The 18,824-nt window shown below is 41.1% G+C and overlaps 1 protein-coding gene across 1 annotated transcript in view; it reads left to right on the top strand.

The window, feature by feature from the left end:
• The window catches only part of LOC134572042 (cyclic nucleotide-binding domain-containing protein 2-like), a 259,641-nt gene that overhangs the window by 211,951 nt on the left and 28,866 nt on the right, over nucleotides 1-18,824 (top strand). Inside the window, exon 13 of the mRNA XM_063430831.1 lies at nucleotides 692-922. Within this exon, the coding sequence (XP_063286901.1) occupies nucleotides 692-922 (231 nt within the window). The remainder of the gene's footprint in view (nucleotides 1-691; nucleotides 923-18,824) is intronic.

The raw sequence follows: 18,824 nt of genomic DNA, 5'->3' as shown, positions 1-18,824 counted from the left end.
TGTTTTAAATGGCAATAAATTCTCTTCTAGAAATATGCACGCACATCCATTTACTTTCACAAAATGTCTGAAATCCCAAGCACTAGTGTAGTCTACATTTTGGGAAGATGATACCCATATACAGATTTATGGTTGCGGCATCTGGAGAAGATGGCACTTGTCGTAATCAACCTGCATATGCAGAAAACAAATAAAGGTTTAGGACCTCCAAGGTCCAAGACAGGCAAATGTAATTGAACCAGATAACAGGCAGCAACATTTCGACCTTTAACCCTTTAAGAACCAAACTTCTGGAATAAAAGGGAATCATGACATGTCACACATGTCATGTGTCCATAAGGGGTTAAGGTCTTTCTCAAGTCTACTTCAGAAAAGTAATCAAAGTGCAGTCAAAGTAATTGTGTTTTATAGTTACCTCAACTACACTCTTCACATTATGAGCAAAATCGAAGCTTTCACCAACTTAGAGGTTACAGTCGCTCTCTCTTTCCTATGTTTGTTCTTTTTTGTTGTTTTGGTAGTATTATTTGCATGCCTGCAGTGTTGTAAATTCACTGTCATATCTGTGAAAATTCAATAAATGTGAATTTGAAATAAAAAATAAAAAAATAAATAAAAAAACAACACTTTATTTGATCAAACGTCATGGAAATAATACAAATCACAGCACATTGTCAAATTGCCTTCACAGAATGAAGAGCATGGAAATGAGCTCTACGCGTCTAGTTTCAGCGATGAGAAGTATCTGTTACCTGTTTTAGAAAAAGATCAAAAACTCTCTACGGCAAGTGGAAATGATACACAGCACCGGAGAATTGGGGCAACTGTAAATCAGCCATTATTTTCTACACTAGCAGAAAACCAAAACAGAGCTTCTCAAATATTTATTCATATCCAAACTCTCAGAGCCGGAGACATATTTGTAAGTATAAACGGAATCTCATTACCATTCCAACATAATAAAATCGAGTTTTGCCTCAACTCATGGCTCTTGGGGAAAAAAAAGAAAAAAAGACACAGTGTGCTCTATAATAATAAGTATGCTGGGTAAAAAGCCGACTTTCAAAAGTTGGGTAAAAAAAAAGCATGGTTAAATTTACCTTCCGGTGTTTTCATATTTATACAAAAACAACTATCAATATAAACATAGTATGTGTGCTACTCGTGTGTATAGAACACTTAAACCACGGGTTTGATTTAAACTGCAGTGAAATGTCCAATCAAACAACTATCAGTATAACAATAGTATGTGTGCTACTTGTGTGTATAGAACACTTAAACCAAGGGTTTGGTTTGGTTTAAACTGCAGTGAAACGTCCAATCAAAAATTTTCTTACAACTAAATGAAATAATTAAGACACAAAAAGGCAACAGCAACTTAGCAAGACCGGTATTAGTTAAATTATCAGAGGAAACCAAAGGTTAATGAGACCTTAGCAGCCAAGGATTCTGCATTCTGGCAAAGCACATTTAGCCATGTGCATACAAGTCAGCTATGAATGAGCAGTAGAACCCGTTGAATTAAAGGAACATTGCACAGGAACCTAAAAGAAAATAACACTATTTAACAGATATACCACAATGAAAATATGCATGCATTTATATCGGCATTTTTTTTCAAATAGGGATATATATTAAAATAGTTTGCAAAAGCTGCAGATCTGCTATCTGCCTCCTTTGCAAACACCCCCTCCCCCCGCTTTCTTCCCTAGAACAGAATTGCAGACTTTCATTGAGAAGCCTTTGATTTTGAGCCGTGAGCTTGAATGGCTTTCAGACCATTTCCTCTCAGCCTGCAGTCAGGGACACAGACAGGGAGTCTGCACATGGTTAAAGTGGGCTCTGTGGGTGCTAATGGAATCAGGGGAAAAAAAAACTTCCCAGCTGTCTGATTGACGCCAGCGAAGTGCTTCTGCAATTATTTATAAAACTGCTGATTTCCAATAGAAACGTGCACTCTTATAAATTGAAATTAACATAAGATGCTCCTGACTGTAAGCTGAAGCACTTCATGTGTGGAGTGGACCTTCAAAGCGGCACTGTCATGCTGAACTTACCTTTCCCCAAAAGATTCCTCTTCTCCCCCTCTCTCAGTATCTGTTCTCATTTTCTTCCTATCTGCTCTAGTTTTCTTTAAAACATAAGACAAAGTAGGGACTATGTCTCTAATGGAGGTTTCCTACACAGTGACCAGCGGTGACCAGCGGAGGAGCAAGGTGTGCTTCGTTTCCGGTGATCACAGCAATTTTCCCACAATCCGTTGCTTTCCTATCTGTTCCCACGATGCTTCCTGTCACTTAGACAGGACGCCGGCAAAACTGCCGAATTGCGTTCTAACAGTTTCTCCATTCATGTTAGAACGCAATTCCGGACTTTGTTCGGATCGGAATTTCATTCTAATGAATGAAACTCCGATCCTATTCATTGCTGTGGCTGCATCTTGCAGCCGCTTAGTAGATAACTCCCTAATTCCCATGGTATGAGGGAGCTATCTACTAAAAGGCTGAAAGACCTAAATTGGTCTTTCAGCCACATTTACTAATACTAAGTAAAAATTACTTAGTATTAGTAAATGATCTGCCCTACTCGCTATACCGCGAGTAGGGGCATGTCTAGTAAGCAGTGAGCAGCCTGTGGCTGCTTACTGTAAAAAGAAACAAAAAACCCTATTACCCTAAAAGATAATGGGGGGCTATTGTCCTCCCTCCGGCCCCCACCCCTGAGCTGCGGGTGGGGGCCCTAAGTTACAATAAGGGGGGGGGAACCTACTGTCCTCCCCCCGGCCCCCACCCCTGAGCTGCTGTGGGGGCCCTATAAAAGAATATAGGGCCCCCACCCTCCCTCCCTGCCCCCACCCCTAAACTGCGGGTGGTGGCCCTATAAAAGAATAATGGGGGTGGGACCTACAGTCCTCCCCCCGGCCTCCACCCCTGTGCGGCGGGTGGGGGCTCAATAAAAGAATAATGGGGGGACCTACTGTACTCCCCCAGCCCCCACCCCTGAGCTGCGGGTGGGGGCCCTATAAAAGAATAATGGGGGGGACCTACTGTCCTCCCCCCCAGCCCCCACCCCTGCACGGCGGGTGGGGGCCAAAAGTTACAATAAGTGGGGGGGACCTACCAACCTCCCCCCCGGCCCCCATCCCTGAGCGGTGGGTCTGGGCCCTAAAAAAACAATAAGGGGGGGGCCTACTGTCCCCCCCCCGGCCCCCAGCCCTGAGTGGCGGGTGGGGGCCCTAAATTAAAATTTCCCCCCCATCAAAGGTGACTAGGGGTCCCCAAGCCCCTAGTCACCCACCCCCCCACCCAAATAAAAAAGCCCCTACCTACCCCCCTCACCCTAAAAAATAGTGAGGGGGGAATAAAATTACTACCCTGTAAAGTAAAATTCAACTCACCATTCAACGTCTTCTTTTTTTATAAAATCTTCCTTTTTCAGCCCCAAAAAATAATAAAAAGCCATCATACCCGTCGAACTTAAAAATAAAATAAAAAAATAGAGCGCAAAAAAAATTCCCGACGAAAAAGAAAAAACCCGACGCTCAAAAAATTCATCCATGTTTACTCATGGAGGGCTCCGCGCAGACTGAGCTCTGCAGGCCGGGGGAAGGCTTATAAACCCTTGCCACGCCCTGCAATTAGTCTACGAACACTCTGATTGGTTGGTTTACGCCAATCAGAGTGCTTTTTGTCATTTTACACAGCGTGGGAAAATTCCAAAGAACTTTCCCACGCTGTGTAAAATTACACAGAGCACTGTGATTAGATGGATTTCAAGCCACCCAATCAGAGTGCTCTTTGTCATTTTACACAGCGAGGGAAAATTCTAAAGAACTTTCCCACGCTGTGTAAAATGACACAGAGCACTGTGATTGGATGGCTTCAAATCCATTCAATCACAGTGCTCTGTCATTTTACACAGCATGGGAAAATTCCAAAGAACTTTCCCACACTGTGTAAAATGACACAGAGCACTGTGATTGGATGGCTTTCAAGCCATCCAATCACAGTGCTCTGTGTCATTTTACACAGCGTGGGAAAATTCCAAATAACTTTCCCATGCTGTGTAAAATTACACAGAGCACTGTGATTGGATGGATTTCAAGCCACCCAATCAGAGTGCTCTTTGTCATTTTACACAGCGAGGGAAAATTCTAAAGAACTTTCCCACGCTGTGTAAAATGACACAGAGCACTGTGATTGGATGACTTCAAATCCATCCAATCACAGTGCTCTGTCATTTTACACAGCATGGGAAAATTCCAAAGAACTTTCCCACACTGTGTAAAATGACACAGAGCACTGTGATTGGATGGCTTTCAAGCCATCCAATCACAGTGCTCTGTGTCATTTTACACAGCGTGGAAAAATTCCAAAGAACTTTCCCACGCTGTGTAAAATGACAAAGAGCACTCTGATTGGCTTAAACCCACCAATCAGAGTGTTCTTATCCTAATTGCAGGGCGGGGCAAGGCTTTATAAGCCTTGCCCCGCCCTGCGTAGCTCAGTCTGCGCGGAGCCCTCCATGGGTGAAGATGCATTATTTTTTTGCGCTCAGGGTTTTTCTTTTTCGTCATTTTTTTTTTTGCGCTCAGGTTTTTTATTTTACTTTAAGTTCGATGGGTATGATGGCTTTTTATTTGGCCTTTTTTAGGGCTGAAAAATGAAGATTTTAGAAAAAAGAAGACGTCAAATGGTAAGTTTAATTTTTTTTTTTACAGGTTAGTTATTTTATTCCCCCCTCACTATTTTTAGGGTGAGGGGGGTAGGTAGGGGATAGTTTGGTTTGGGTGGGGGGTTGACTAGTGGCTTGAGACCCCTAGTCACCTTGATTGGGGGGGGATTTTCATTTAGGGCCCCCACCTGCCGCTCAGGGGAGGGGGCCGGGGAGGACAGTAGGTCCCCCCTTATTGTTTTTTTAGGGCCCCCACCCACCGCTCAGGGGTGGGGGCCAGGGGGGAGGACGGTAGGTCCCCCCCCCACCATTCTTATCTAGGGCCCCCACCCACCGCTCAGGGGTGGGGGCCAGGGGGGAGGACAGTAGGTCCCTCCCCCTTATTGTTTTTTTAGGGCCCCTACCCGCCGCTCAGGGGTGGGTGCCGGGGGGACACAGTAGGTTCCTCCCTTATTGTTTTTTTAGGGCCTCCACCCACCTCATTATCTTCATGGCCCCCTCCCGCCGCTCAGGGGTGGGGGCCTGGGGGGGAGGACAGTAGGTCCCCCCACCTCATTATCTTCATGGCCCCCACCCGCCGCTCAGGGTGGGGGAGGGGGAAGACAATAGGTCCGCCCCCCCCTTATTGTAATTTAGGCTGCTCACTGTTTAGTAGACATGCCCCTACTCGCGGTATAGTGAGTAGGGGCATTCGGGAGATTTTAATCTCCCTTGTGCTATTATGGGGGTCATATTGACCCCAATAGAGTGAGGGGGACATGGGGGGCTTATGAAGTGGTGGGGAGCACAGCTTTTACATATTACAAGGAGGGAGCTGCGTGCCGGTAGCTCCCTCCTTGTAATAAACCGAACGAGCAAACGAACACTGATACACAATTTTAGTTTGTTCGTCTGATTTTTTCTATTCATTCGTCTGTCTGTCTGACTAATGAATGAATAGATGAAATACCCGTTCGCATGTCCAGGTGTTTCACTGGGCATGTGCGGGAATCTCAGTGCTATCTAGTGTGGGCAGATGACGTGTCCCACAGGGACTTCATCTACCCACACAAAGATGGCGGCGCCCTGAATAAAGATCGGGGCAGAAAATAAAGATTTAAAAAGAGGTAATCTGGGGGGGTTAGGGGTATTTGGGGGCGACTAGGGGTCAATTGGATGTAGTGGAGGCAGGAGGGGGGTTAAAAAAAAATGGGATTCGGCATGACAGTGCCGCTTTATGGACTGATGAAGCATAACTGGAGAGTGAAGAGTATGGGAGCGCTTCCACTATCCCACAAGTGCCCATATTAGGAACGTAGAGGGGTTAAGCTGAAGTACACATTTTATCACAGATACATCCATAAAGAATTTCATAACCAAAAAAACCCCAAAAAGTAGCTGCCTGCATCTCATCCTATGCAATATCACCATCACATGTAGAATAAATATAGATCCCATAGAGACAAAACTGAGTCCTGCACTAAGGATGTGTGCTAGAAACTACCTTCTGTTTTTTTTTTTTTGTTTGTTTTTTAAAAAACACTATTAGAATGGGTAAAAGTGTACAAAAGTGTAAAAAAATGTACAATCCTTTATTCTGAGTGGGCTAACACGCCGCAGCAAGAATTATAGGTAGTACACCAAACAACTAATTGAAGTAGACTCTGTAACAATGTTTAAATGATCATGACATTTATATATAATTGTTGCAGATTCACTGCAAGCCAAACGGAAGCTGCTTTTCCAACCAGAAAAATAAATATTAACCCATTCACCCCCTGGTCACTTTTCAAAATAACTCTAGATGACGGGTATGAAAAATGTCTGAGATAGGATTTAAACTGGGAACCAAACCACAAACAAGAAATAATGACAAAACACTTGTGTGCTGTAGATTTTACCCCTTTAGGTACCCAGACCACTTCAGCTCATTGAAGTGGTCTGTGTAAAATGTTTCTGCCTCCCTTAGTCCAGCAATGTAAAACATTGCAGTTTTTGAGAAACTGCTAAGACAGCCTCTAGTGGATGTCTTCCACTCCAGGAGCTTCCAGGAGTTTTCCCGACTCTAGGTCTTCTAACTGACACTGGATGAGGACATTCAGCGTTAGTGAAACCCCCATAGGAAAGCATTGAGTCAATGTTTTCCTATGGGGAGGGCCTAATTCACTCATGGCGCTCACAGCACATGCACATTGGATTAAGTCGGAGGAGGCAGAGCGCTGACCCAGTGCCCAGTGACGTATTAGCCGCGAGGCAAAGAAGGCATTTGCCTTGGGCGGCAGTTTCCAGGGGGCGGCAAAAAAAGCCTCCCCCAAATGCCCAGACAAATGTCTTGTTAGCCTGATGGCTAACTAAAATCCGGTCGGGCGGGCAGCCGGTGCTGGCGCAGAGTGATGCCGGGAGCCGGAATATGACGTCATCACTCTGCGGCGCCCTCGCCAGCGCCAGCGCCGCCTGCCCGCCCGCAGCCCCACTGGACCCCAGGGAAAGGGAGACCCCCGTCTGAGTTTTGTCATGCCTAGGGCTACCAGGATACACCACTGCCAGTGCCGAGGAAGATTGGTGCTGAGGGAGATCGGGTAAGTGAATAATGTTTTTATTTAACCCTTTATGTACTGCATGGGGGTGAAGTCATGAGGGAGATGGGGTTGGACCGGAGGACACTATAGTGTTAGGAATCCATGTTTGTATTGCTAACAGTATAGAGTCTTTTAAGGACGGAGGCAATTGTCCAGTTTCTGAATCAAAACAAAACCTAGAATTCAGCAATGTGTCTGTTCAACCATAGTTTACCTCTTTCATATTAAGTGCACCCAAACTAATTATATATCATTTGGTTCAAGAGAAACGGGGATTGTATTTGACTTAAAATATTTATATATGAAACACAATTTAAAATGAATACAATCTATCAAAGCTCTGCATGGCACTTTAACTGTGAATGTCATACTACTGAGCTACTAAAAAAGCTCCCAGAAACTAGCTGAGTAACGGAACAGAACAGTTGTGCCAGAAAGACAGAAAATCTGTCTAAAAGCTTGACCCTAATAGTTAAATAAATATTAAGAGAGTTAAAAAGGGTAAGTGTACCTGGTAATAAGCTGCTTCATTTTTTTCCCTGGAAGTACATGTATATTATATCCCTATATGAATGAAAAATATGATTATGCTGTCCTTAAGAGTGATAGTGAAGTGTGAAAATATCACAATGTATTACACAGTTGTGGTGCATCCTCAGGCTTTAATATTGTGATGCCTATGTGGACCGCCAACCATGATTTAGAATAGTCAATTGAAATGATCCACAGTTTTTAACCACTAAGCGATATCTGCAGAGTATAAAAAGGTCTAGGAAGAAAAAATATATAAGTATTAAAAGTGTCTAAGTCTCCTATTGGGCACATTAAGGATATCCATACATCAATCCCAGGCCGGCACTACCATAAGGTGGCAGTGGCAGCAACCTAACTGGACCAGGGACGCAAATGTCCGGGTGTCTGGCAGAATAGAAGTGCATTGTTCTCCTCTCCTGCCGGTCACTTCATGTAGCGTGGCCGAGCACATAACTATGTGTATGCCACAGACTGTGTGGAGGGGGCGGGGATATGAAACCCATCATATCCTGCTCCCCATGTAGCACACAGCGCAGCTTGCACCCAGCAGAACTCCGGCCCATTTCTTAACTGCATGGGGGAAGTGAGTTTCCTGTCACTTCCTCCCAAAGAGAAGTGGAGTCGCGAGGGAAAAGAAGAAGGCAGATGGGGCTGAGCCGGAAGAGCCCAGGGGTCTGGGCCAAAGGGCCCCAACTCCTTCAACCAGCACATTGGACCCCAGGAAACCATTCTCCTGCCCCCAAAAGTTAGGAAACTGCAGAGTAAAAGTTGACCAGCATGTGTGCCTGTGTGTATCTGTATGTCAGTGTGTATGTATTTGTGTGTATGTGCATAAAAGAGTAACTTTTGACCAGCATGTGTGCCTGTGTGTATCTGTATGTCTGTCAGTGCATAAGTGTATCTGTATGTTCGTGTGTATGTATCTGTATGTCTGTCAGTGTGTGTTTGTCAGTGTGTCGTTCTCTTTCCACATAGGCATTACAATATTAAAGCCTGAGGGTGCGCCACAACTATGTAATACATGGTTAGGAAGTCTATCTTACCTAAGTTATTTCCACGGAAACCTTGGTGAACAAAATTCCCTAACTGTTAAAGGGATGCTCTATGTCTTTACAAAACTACTTTGACTTAATGACGTGGGCTTGATGTATAGACAATGCCCCTACAGTTTCACTGTACTAAACAATGAGACTTCTGGTGTATTTAGTCTGTGCCAGGGAAAAGGGAAGACTTTCAAATGCAAACGCTTTTGCAAGCTTTTTGTTTTTACATATAGACCCAATGATAACATTCAGCATTGAAAATTAGGTTTATTTAAAAAAAAATAGACTTTCAGCTGTTTCAGCAATTGACATAGTTCACAATGAATGCTTCAAGTGGTTTCCCAATCTCCACTGAGAATACAACTTATAATGACTTATCCAGTCTCAAAATAATTCAACCCCTAAATAGAACCCCTCACAATAGCACAACTATGCAAAACACGTGTTGTCTCAAGTACACCTGATGCTTCATTAGTTGCGCCAGGTGTGCTTGAGCTGGAACACTTTAAGCACCTGAACTGGCTAGGGGTTTGTTGAATATCACGTTTGACTACATGTTATAAGTATGGCTACATCAAAAGAATAGTCCACAAAGTTAATAGAAGAGATCATCACCCTTCACAAACATGGAACAGGATACAAAAGATAGCGAAGGCACTAAATGTTCCTAGAGACACTGTTGGAAGCATTGTTCACAAGTTCAAAGTTGAAGGAAAAATGGATACACTACCTGGATGGTGCAGAAAGAGGATGCTATCAATGACTGCAACCAGATTTCTGAGAAGGCAGGTTGTGAATAACCCTTAAGTGACTGCTAAAGACCTGCAGCAAGACTTTGTGGCAACAGGCACCGAGATTTCAGTGAGCACACTAAAGCATGTACTAAATGCAGAAGGTTTCCATGACATAACTCCAAAGTGCACACCACTACTGACCCAAAAGCACAAGAAACGTCAGCTCCAATATGCTCAAAATCACAATAATAGGCCAGAGAGTTTTTGGGAATCTGCTCTATGGAACAATGAAACAAAACTGGCACTTTTTGTCCGAATGGATCAGTAGTATGTCTGGAGGAAAAAGAATGAAGCATAGGCTGAAAAGAACACTGTGCCTCCAGTTAAGTATGGTAGTCGCTCGGTGATGCTTTGGGGCTGCTTTGAATCATCTGGCACTGGAAACCTGTAGTGTGTGGAAGGCAATATGGATTTATTGAAGCATTAGGAAATCCTAAGAGAAAATGCAATGCCATCTGTGAGGAAGTTGAGGCTTGGGCATCATTGGACCTTCCAACAAGACAATGATCCCAAACACGCCTCAAATTCCACCAAGCCTTGATTGCAGAAGACATCCTGGAAAATTCTACAGTGGCCATCACAGTCAGCTGATTTGAACCCCATAGAAAATGTCTGGTGGGATTTGAAGAAGGACGGTTGCAGCACGCAAACCCAAGAATATTACTGGAGGCTATTGGAGTGGTGGAGACTATTAGTGGAGGCTATTGCTCATGGGATTCCTCAAGAAAGCTTACAGAACCTGGTGCACCATGTTTGCAGCAAGTCATAACAGCAAAAGTACCAAAGATGCTTGCCATGAAGAGGTTGAATGATTTTGAGACTTATGAAATCATTATAAGTTGTATTTTCTGTTGAATTTGGGGAAATTATTAGGAGCATTCATTGTGTTGAGCGATTTTAATTGCTTTTGTTTGATTTGTTCATTGCAAACAGCTGAAAGTCTATACATTTTGACAATAAACCTGATTTTCAATAGGGTCAAATACTTTTGATTGCATATATACATATACATTGGGAATACTAAAGAGTGAATTGTTGGAGTGGAGTGTTCCTTTAAAGATACCTGGCTATGAGATAGTAGTGCAGGCAAAATGAGCCAATGCTAATTGGAACCCACATTCAGAGCTGAAGCCCACTCCTCCCAGCTCCCCTTTTCAATGTTCCTGACAAATCAATACAATGTCGTGTAACCCCTTAAGGACACATGACATGTGTGACATGTCATGATTCCCTTTTATTCCAGAAGTTTGGTCCTTAAGGGGTTAAGCTGTTGCAACCATTAATACATGGATTTCAATGTTAATTTTGTTTACTAATGAAGTGAATTGCCATGTTTATCAATGCGTTTAAAAGAGGATTATCTTGACACCAGTAAGGATTATCTTGACACTAACCTTTAGTTTGTGCTACTGTCAGCTTATGTTAATCCCAATAAAGTTCATTTTAAATAGCTAGGATTCTCCAGTTCTCGTTGGAGCAGACAACAACTGCAGATCCAGTAGTTGAATAGCTCTTCTCACACTAAATTCAATAATTTTACGTAAAAAAAAACCAAAAACATTTGGAGTCAGTAAATACGTTAGAGATATATTTTATCATTTTACTAGATATATGCTTATGTTAGCATGTTGTGCCTAAACCTATTTGTCCTATAATTATTCTGAAGTTATTTCTCAAACTACAACGAAAGGGCTATGTTTCTTAAATCGTTGTATCTGACTGTTCCTTTAATCAAGTTCCATTTTGAGATAAAAGCCTTTCAATGTCAAACATGCATACCAATGCAATTTAACGGACTCATACAATTATAATTATCTAGTCAAAGTAGAGTTAAAGATCAAAAATAAAATATTCTAAAAACTGTGATGAAGGCACAATAACTGACTTTAATTGGAAACTGCACATCAGAAGACGCTTGTGCCGGGCAGGCTAATTTATATCCAACTTACTAATCTTTACTCATGCTGTACTGCATAATGTAAGTACTTGCTTGGAGAAATTTGCAAGGAAACATAATCACGTAATTTTAATTCCATATGGTAGAGTGCATTTTACAAATGTCTGGACTAAAGATTATATCTTTTTACATCCAAAAGATTAAACTGTTTAGGATTTTTAAACTCATTTCTATGAAAATATTTTGTTAGATTTTAAGGATCACTAAATCTAACTTCTTTAAAAAAGCAACATCAAACTGTAACTAAATATATGTACAATAAAGATGGTCTTGTACATTTCGAACACATTTAAGACACATCATCATATGGTTTATCCATAAAAAAATCAAAACACAAACTTTTATTTTTTTTAAGGTGCATAGTGCCATAAATTAAACTGTATTCAAAAATATATTTTATCTTTAAACATTTTAAAGACAAATGGTTAGGTAAACACAATACAAAGATCTGGGTAGACTGCAGAGATACACATACAACAGGTAGAAGTAAGTAAAATACAGACAAATAGCACGCAGAGCTGGGCACAATTATATAATCATAACTATCCTACACAGCCAGGATCACTGGGATGGATTACATGACACAGTACATATCTCTGTATATTGGTCCAGTTTCAAGTTTCCTAGCCCTATCTGAGCTCTCCCTCTCATAACCTCATCTTCAATAGTGCTCCTGTTACAACTTTAGCTTTCTATTAAATACTGTAATGCTTCTGTTATGAAACATGTCAAGTACTGCATGAGCACTCAGCACACAGTGTGCACATGGTTAAAGCATTAAAATACCATGTCAGCTAATCCTGACTCATAATTAGCTCTCAGCATGCGGTCTGCACATGGTTAAAGCAGCAGGACCTTTGCAGCAGGAAATATAACTAATCTGCCGTGGTAATAGGAGGCCAAAGTGTATATGACATGGTTAACAGAGGGAACAATCATTACAGAATAAAACAGATAAAAATCAAAATCAGATCAGTCCTCAGAGTCACAGCCCCAGTCCTGAAGTTTGAAGCTTCAACTAACCACAACATGAGTGTCTCAGCTGTAGAGTGACGTAGCACTTTAAAGAAGATGGTGAGTATATGCAGTAGGAGTTATCAAAACCATTAGTGACAGGCAGCACAGTGCTCTGTATCAGAAATCAGCCCTCAGGCAGTTACAAGGCAATCGGGGGATAGAAAAAGATAATATTATACTTATATTTGGCGGGGCCATAAGTTGCTGCTGTGTGCTCTACCTCTGCTGCTTTCAAGATGGCTTTCTTGCTTCTCTCTCCTGTGGGCACTGTAACCATGGAGCTATGAATAAAGAGGCCAATAGTATGCCTCCACTCATGGGCAGCTGGCTCTGCTGCCCAAATGGCATCTCAATAAAAATTCCTAAAACTCCTTCTTAACAGACACTAGGCATGTGCAAAACCTGTTGAAACAGGGCATTTTTTTAAACATGTCCCATTTTTTTGACTCACTTCCAACAGGGGGCTAGGGGCCCTGCATGATTGAAACCTGTTACACAATTAAAGATATATAATTTTTTCCCATTTTTTTGTTTTACCACCCTCCCCTCCAGAATAATTAGTGTTCTAAAAGTACTGCAAAAATATGTTCTCCCCACATAAAAACTGGTGCGCCTATGGACAAGTCTTCACTGCCCCAGCCTATCCCCTCCATGCTGCCTGGGCTAATGAGGAAAGGCTGTAATTACCTGATAGTGTCAGATGACCACTTTCAGCCTGTCACAACCTGCCACAGCCTGCCACAGCGCCTATTGTTGGTTGATACTGTATGGCTAGAAGGAAGAGTGTAATCCACCAGTAGGAACCGGGCTTTGGGTGGCCAAGTGATTCAGTATTAAACTGCTTGAAAATTATTGTTCACTCAATAGAGGAACAGTGTCAGAGGACTCTATTTACAATAGCCAATTTAGTGAGCCGATTGGTGGTAGTGTCTACAATATCCCTTTAATGGAATTTGAATTGATCTTCATCAGAGAAGGCCTACGGTTGGGGGCGGGGCCTGACTGCTGCCCAAGATGGTTGCATGTAACTGAAGCTCCTCAAGGAAACTAGATTCCTGAATTTAAGCTTAAAGACAACTGTCTTATTTTTGGCACAAACCCACTTAAGCCTACCGAGGAACACCCAGACACAGATTTGGCCTGCTTTGACACAACCCTGTCTATCAACTCACCCGTGGTGGGGGAGGCAGTCAACCCCCTATCCAGGCTGGAAACTTATCGACTTCTGAGCCCTGTTCCCCCGCCCCTCTGGGGTTATCCCGGTCCATTGGCATACATCTGGGTCATGCTATCAGCATTGTAACCTACAGTGAATCCCGATATTGGGGCCTGCCTAATGCCCAAGATGGCCGCTGCACAACAGCCTGCTGCTCCGCAGACAACTCCACAACTGCTTACCTGTGGTGGCACGTTTCTGCAGGCCTTTGACAGAGTATGTGGCCAATTATGGACAAAACTGAATGCCTGCATACTCACCACTCCTACTCGCCAGGGTAACGTCTCCCAGATTCGACCCAAGAACCAGCAACACATGGCCACCGCAAGATGTCGAGGTGGGGGAGGCCAAGCGACCAACGCCACCGCCATGTAAACACAAACGCCGGCTGGTAAAGAGGAGAAGGCTGGAGACGCAGAAGACACAGGCTTGCAGCACACCGAGCATAGCTGCCTGCCACCGTGTCCCTGCGGGGCATTCAGGAGGAGGCCGATTTCCCAGTCGCGGTCAGAGACTTCCTGCTTAGCGAGGCCCAACACGCGCATCAACCTGGGATCAAAGCCCTGTCAAGTTGAAGAACCCTGATAGTCCTCAAGATGGCACAAAACGAGATTGCATCCATGCTCGGAGCTGGAGGGGCTCATCTACACGACATTGGATGGTCACCCAAGAAGAAACCCGTGCAACTAGAGTGCTGGACTGTATGGGGGCCTGGGGCTGGTGGGGTGCAGATAAGTGGGATATGAGTCATTACTTTTATCGTGGTAGCATCCACTATATGAGAGGAGTAGGCTGAGCCCTTTAACTAATTTTATTTTATAAAATTGTGCTTCCTTATCGGTAAGCCTCTTAATGTAATATTACTCACAGTAAAATGACATGCAATCTGTTTATCTATGTCAAGTATTGTTGCTCTTGTACATGCTGTTTTGGCTTCACAAGACTCTCTGTATTATCCTGCACAGCAAAAAAAAAATAAAAAAAATTTAAAAAGAAAGAAAAGGCCTACAGTTGTCAACTAGGGTTCTCTGATAATGACTTGTGCCAGCAAAGGTCATCATGACACCATAACACTATACTATTATTATTATTCTTATTATTCTTATTCTTTTATTTGTAAAGCACCACCATATTTATTAGTGCTGTACAATGAATATATTATGAAAGAGTTGGAATACAGGACACATCATAATTAGACAATCTGGTACACAAGGAAAGCAAAGTAATGTCCTAGTGGATTTTTTGTCATGTGGCTTTGATAGAGAGAAGATTTAGTACATTTATGTCACACATGTCACGGGAAATAATCAATAAGTACTGGTTGAAAAATGACTAGCAGAAAATTGCATCTGCATAACAATTAATATAAGTCCAAGATTTTGGAATTCAAAGCAACAGTTATGATTTCCCTAAATCTCTATTTCAATGTATTCAGTCGGTGGAAAAGTAGATTTACATATATATTTGAAAATGTTCAAACCTGGTCTTTCATGCTTGAAAAATATAGCTATAACTAACTCTTCTCCCAATATGTCATTTGTTGTTATACTCTTTCAGTATAATCCTATAGTTGACTAAGTATCCAAAGTAATCCAGTTGCTAAAAATCCTCCCACGACCACGTACAGGTAGACAAATCAAAACCAAACAAAAAAAAAACAGGCTTAAAACACAAACCTGACTCATAACATTTCCATGTTACACACACTATACAGATTGAAGTCTATGATATCTTCCTGGAAGTAAAAAAATGTTACAGAGAAACAATATAATATTGCAGTGTAACTCAAAGAGCTTATCATAAAATGCCGCAAGGCAAAGTTACTGTAGTCAGTTAAAAAGTACATGTCGGATTTCTTCTCTTATCTGTATTTTCCTGTTTTCATATTTAAGATTTATGCTGAAATCCTGCCTAGATATATCCATCGTGATCTCAGAAACGTATATCTGACTGTGCAATTTCTCAGTAATGTATTGAATTTTTTTTTCTATATTGCAAAAAAATGGACAGCTTAGACCTTGAACAAGGTGCCTGGAATCTCAATTTGAAGAGGGGAAAAAAAGATAAATTTTGATGTTTTTTTTTAATGTTTTTCTATTTTTGATGTATTTACAGTGTTTTAATTTAAATAATAGTTTATTAAGACTATTGGTCATATCGGAGGGTCGGAAGAATTCGCTAGTGTTTATAACATTAATACTGAGATAAAGTGTGGAGATAACAGGTTTAACCTTTACACATATGAAATATGTTTATTGATTTATAGTTTTGTTTTATTAATTTTAGACACTATATACACCACAAGGAAAGAAAGATTAGGGAATTATACTAACTAGATAGCAGTTTTGTATTTTTTCGACTGATTGAAAAATATCAGGCACAGTTACAATGTAGTCCAAAATGCATGGAAATAATTTGTACAAACTGTTTCTAAATTGTGCCATTATTTCTCAATATTATTATTATTATTATTTTATTATTTATGTAGCACCATCAGATTCCGTAGCTCTGTACGATATACACTAAACATGATTTGTACAGTAAGATGTAACACAGATATTGATAATGACCAACAATTAAAGTGGCTGGGAAAAAAACTGAGAACATGACAAATAATAAGGCAATATGCATAAGTAGTACCACCCATGAGGAATCGGAGCTTGGTAAGCAGTGATGAAAAGGAAAGAACTTAAACACTGTTGCATATCAAACATTGAAAAATGAAATTTTCATCAATACATAATTAACTGGTCTATGAAACTGTAAGCACAGATCAAAGGAAATGCCCAAACATTTACATCATAAAATATATTTAATTCTTAACACATTATCATAAGTGTCAAAACAGTTAACTGACATTCCGCCTATTCAGCAGAGTAATTTTTGTAATCTACTTTAAATAATAATACCAAAGTATTTAACTAGCAAAATTATATTACAGATATACATTAGAAAGACGAGGGCTGGGTTGACAATGCTAACATATTAAACTGTAGTTTATATTTAAGCTGTTACCCTATCCATTGGACTCAATGAGTTATTATGTGAAATAAGTACAAGTGGGACAGAGCTATTCCCACTAAATGTTCTTTTACTGATAAATGAAGTTGCTGCTGGTCATCAATTGGTGGTCCTTTATGTATGTATAGAAATGTGTAAAAATTATAATTATAAGAACGAGCAAGGTGGAGGGCAATATATGTCAACATACAGTTACAAAAGGTTAACAAATTTAAACCTCTTTAGTTTAGAAAAACGTCCCCTCACATGGGATATGATAACATATATATACAAATATATTCAGGGCCAATACAAACCATTGTGTGGAAATCTATTCACAAACTGGACTGTACATAGGACACGAGGCCATGCATTTAGACGTTTAGACTGGAAGAAAGAAGATTTTGTCTAAAGCAAAGAAAAGGTTTTTTTTACTGTAAGAACAATAAGGATGTGGAATTCTCTGCCTGAAGAAGAGGTTTTATCAGAGTCCGTACAGATGTTCAAACAGGAACTAGATGCATACTTGCAAAAAACAGAATATTCAAGGATATAATTTTTCAATGTAGGGTAATAATTTCTTGATCCAAGGATGAATCTGACTGCCATTCTGGGGTCAAGAAGGATTTTTTTCCTAGTTTGTTGAAAAATTGAAATGGCTTCAAACTGTTATTTTTTTGTCTTCTTTTGGATCAACAGCAAAAAACAAATGTGAGGAAGGCTGAACTTGATGGACGCAAGTCTCTTTTCAGCTATGTAACTATGTAACAATGTTGGTGGGATTTGTGACAAGGTATGGCATTGTGCGGAATATGGACAATGTAATAAGAAGCAGTTAGGCTTTGGACAATAGCTTGAGGTCAATATATCACTTGTAAGGATATTCCGGAATATGTAGGTAAAACGCATCAAGTGGAGAAATTTGGAGAATGTATTCGATCCTTGGGAAAATGAAAAACTGTTATACAGCAACTACTATTAATTATTTAATATAGTGTTTTCCAACTTTTAATTTCAGAACTCTGTAACTTTGAGCAAAAATAAATAAATTAAAAACCTTGGTAGTAAAAGAGTTCAAAAGCTTGATTTGTTAGTCCAAGAGTAAAAACAGAATTAGGTTACAGCGCGGATTGATGAAAAACACATTTTCTACTAAATGATATACTGCAAACACTGAATCTTAAGTTTTATTGATTGCATTGCAAAAAAAGTGTTTGAAAATGATTTAGTAACATGCAGAATTAACTTCCACTTCTCTATAATGTCAATTTCTTGTTTACTGCAACTTTAGTGACATTTCTCAGTGAAGACATACTTTATGGAGAAGGCAATATGCAGACATTTCTTTTATTATTCTTATCAATAGTGCTTTTCAAATGTCTACATTTTGAAATAAGAAGGAATATTGCTTAAACTATAAAACTATAAAACTATGAAAACAGTTTATCTGATTTCCAAATGAATAGAAAATACAGATTAAGGGAAGAATGCACAGACAAAAAAATAGGTTTTAAGTTTACAAGGCTACTCAAAATCATATATTTTAACAAATAAATACAGAGATCCAGTCACACCATATGGCCATATTGAGGCCACCGCTACATCATATTACCCCAATATTGGTGGGTCCAGGGCCGACCTTGGGCCCTTAGGCGCCCTGTGCTAAAATCTTCGCAGTGCCCCCCCCCCCGGCCCCTCACACACACAGGTACAGACAGACCATCACATAATACAGTCTCTATCATAAAACACAGTTACAAGCAGACAGTCACACACACAGAGGAAGACAGTCACACAGGCACATAGTCAAACACACACACACACACACACACACACACAAAGAGGCAGACAGACACACACACACACACACACACACACACAGAGGCAGACAGTCACACAGGCGCATAGTCTAACACACACACACACACACACACACACAGAGGCAGACAGCCACACACACACACACACACAGAGGCAGACAGTCACACACACAGAGGCAGACAGTCACACACACACACACACACACACACA

Source organism: Pelobates fuscus, chromosome 1 (assembly GCF_036172605.1).
Source record: "Pelobates fuscus isolate aPelFus1 chromosome 1, aPelFus1.pri, whole genome shotgun sequence".
Lineage (NCBI taxonomy): Eukaryota > Metazoa > Chordata > Amphibia > Anura > Pelobatidae > Pelobates > Pelobates fuscus.
This window is presented reverse-complemented; position numbering and strand designations above follow the sequence as displayed.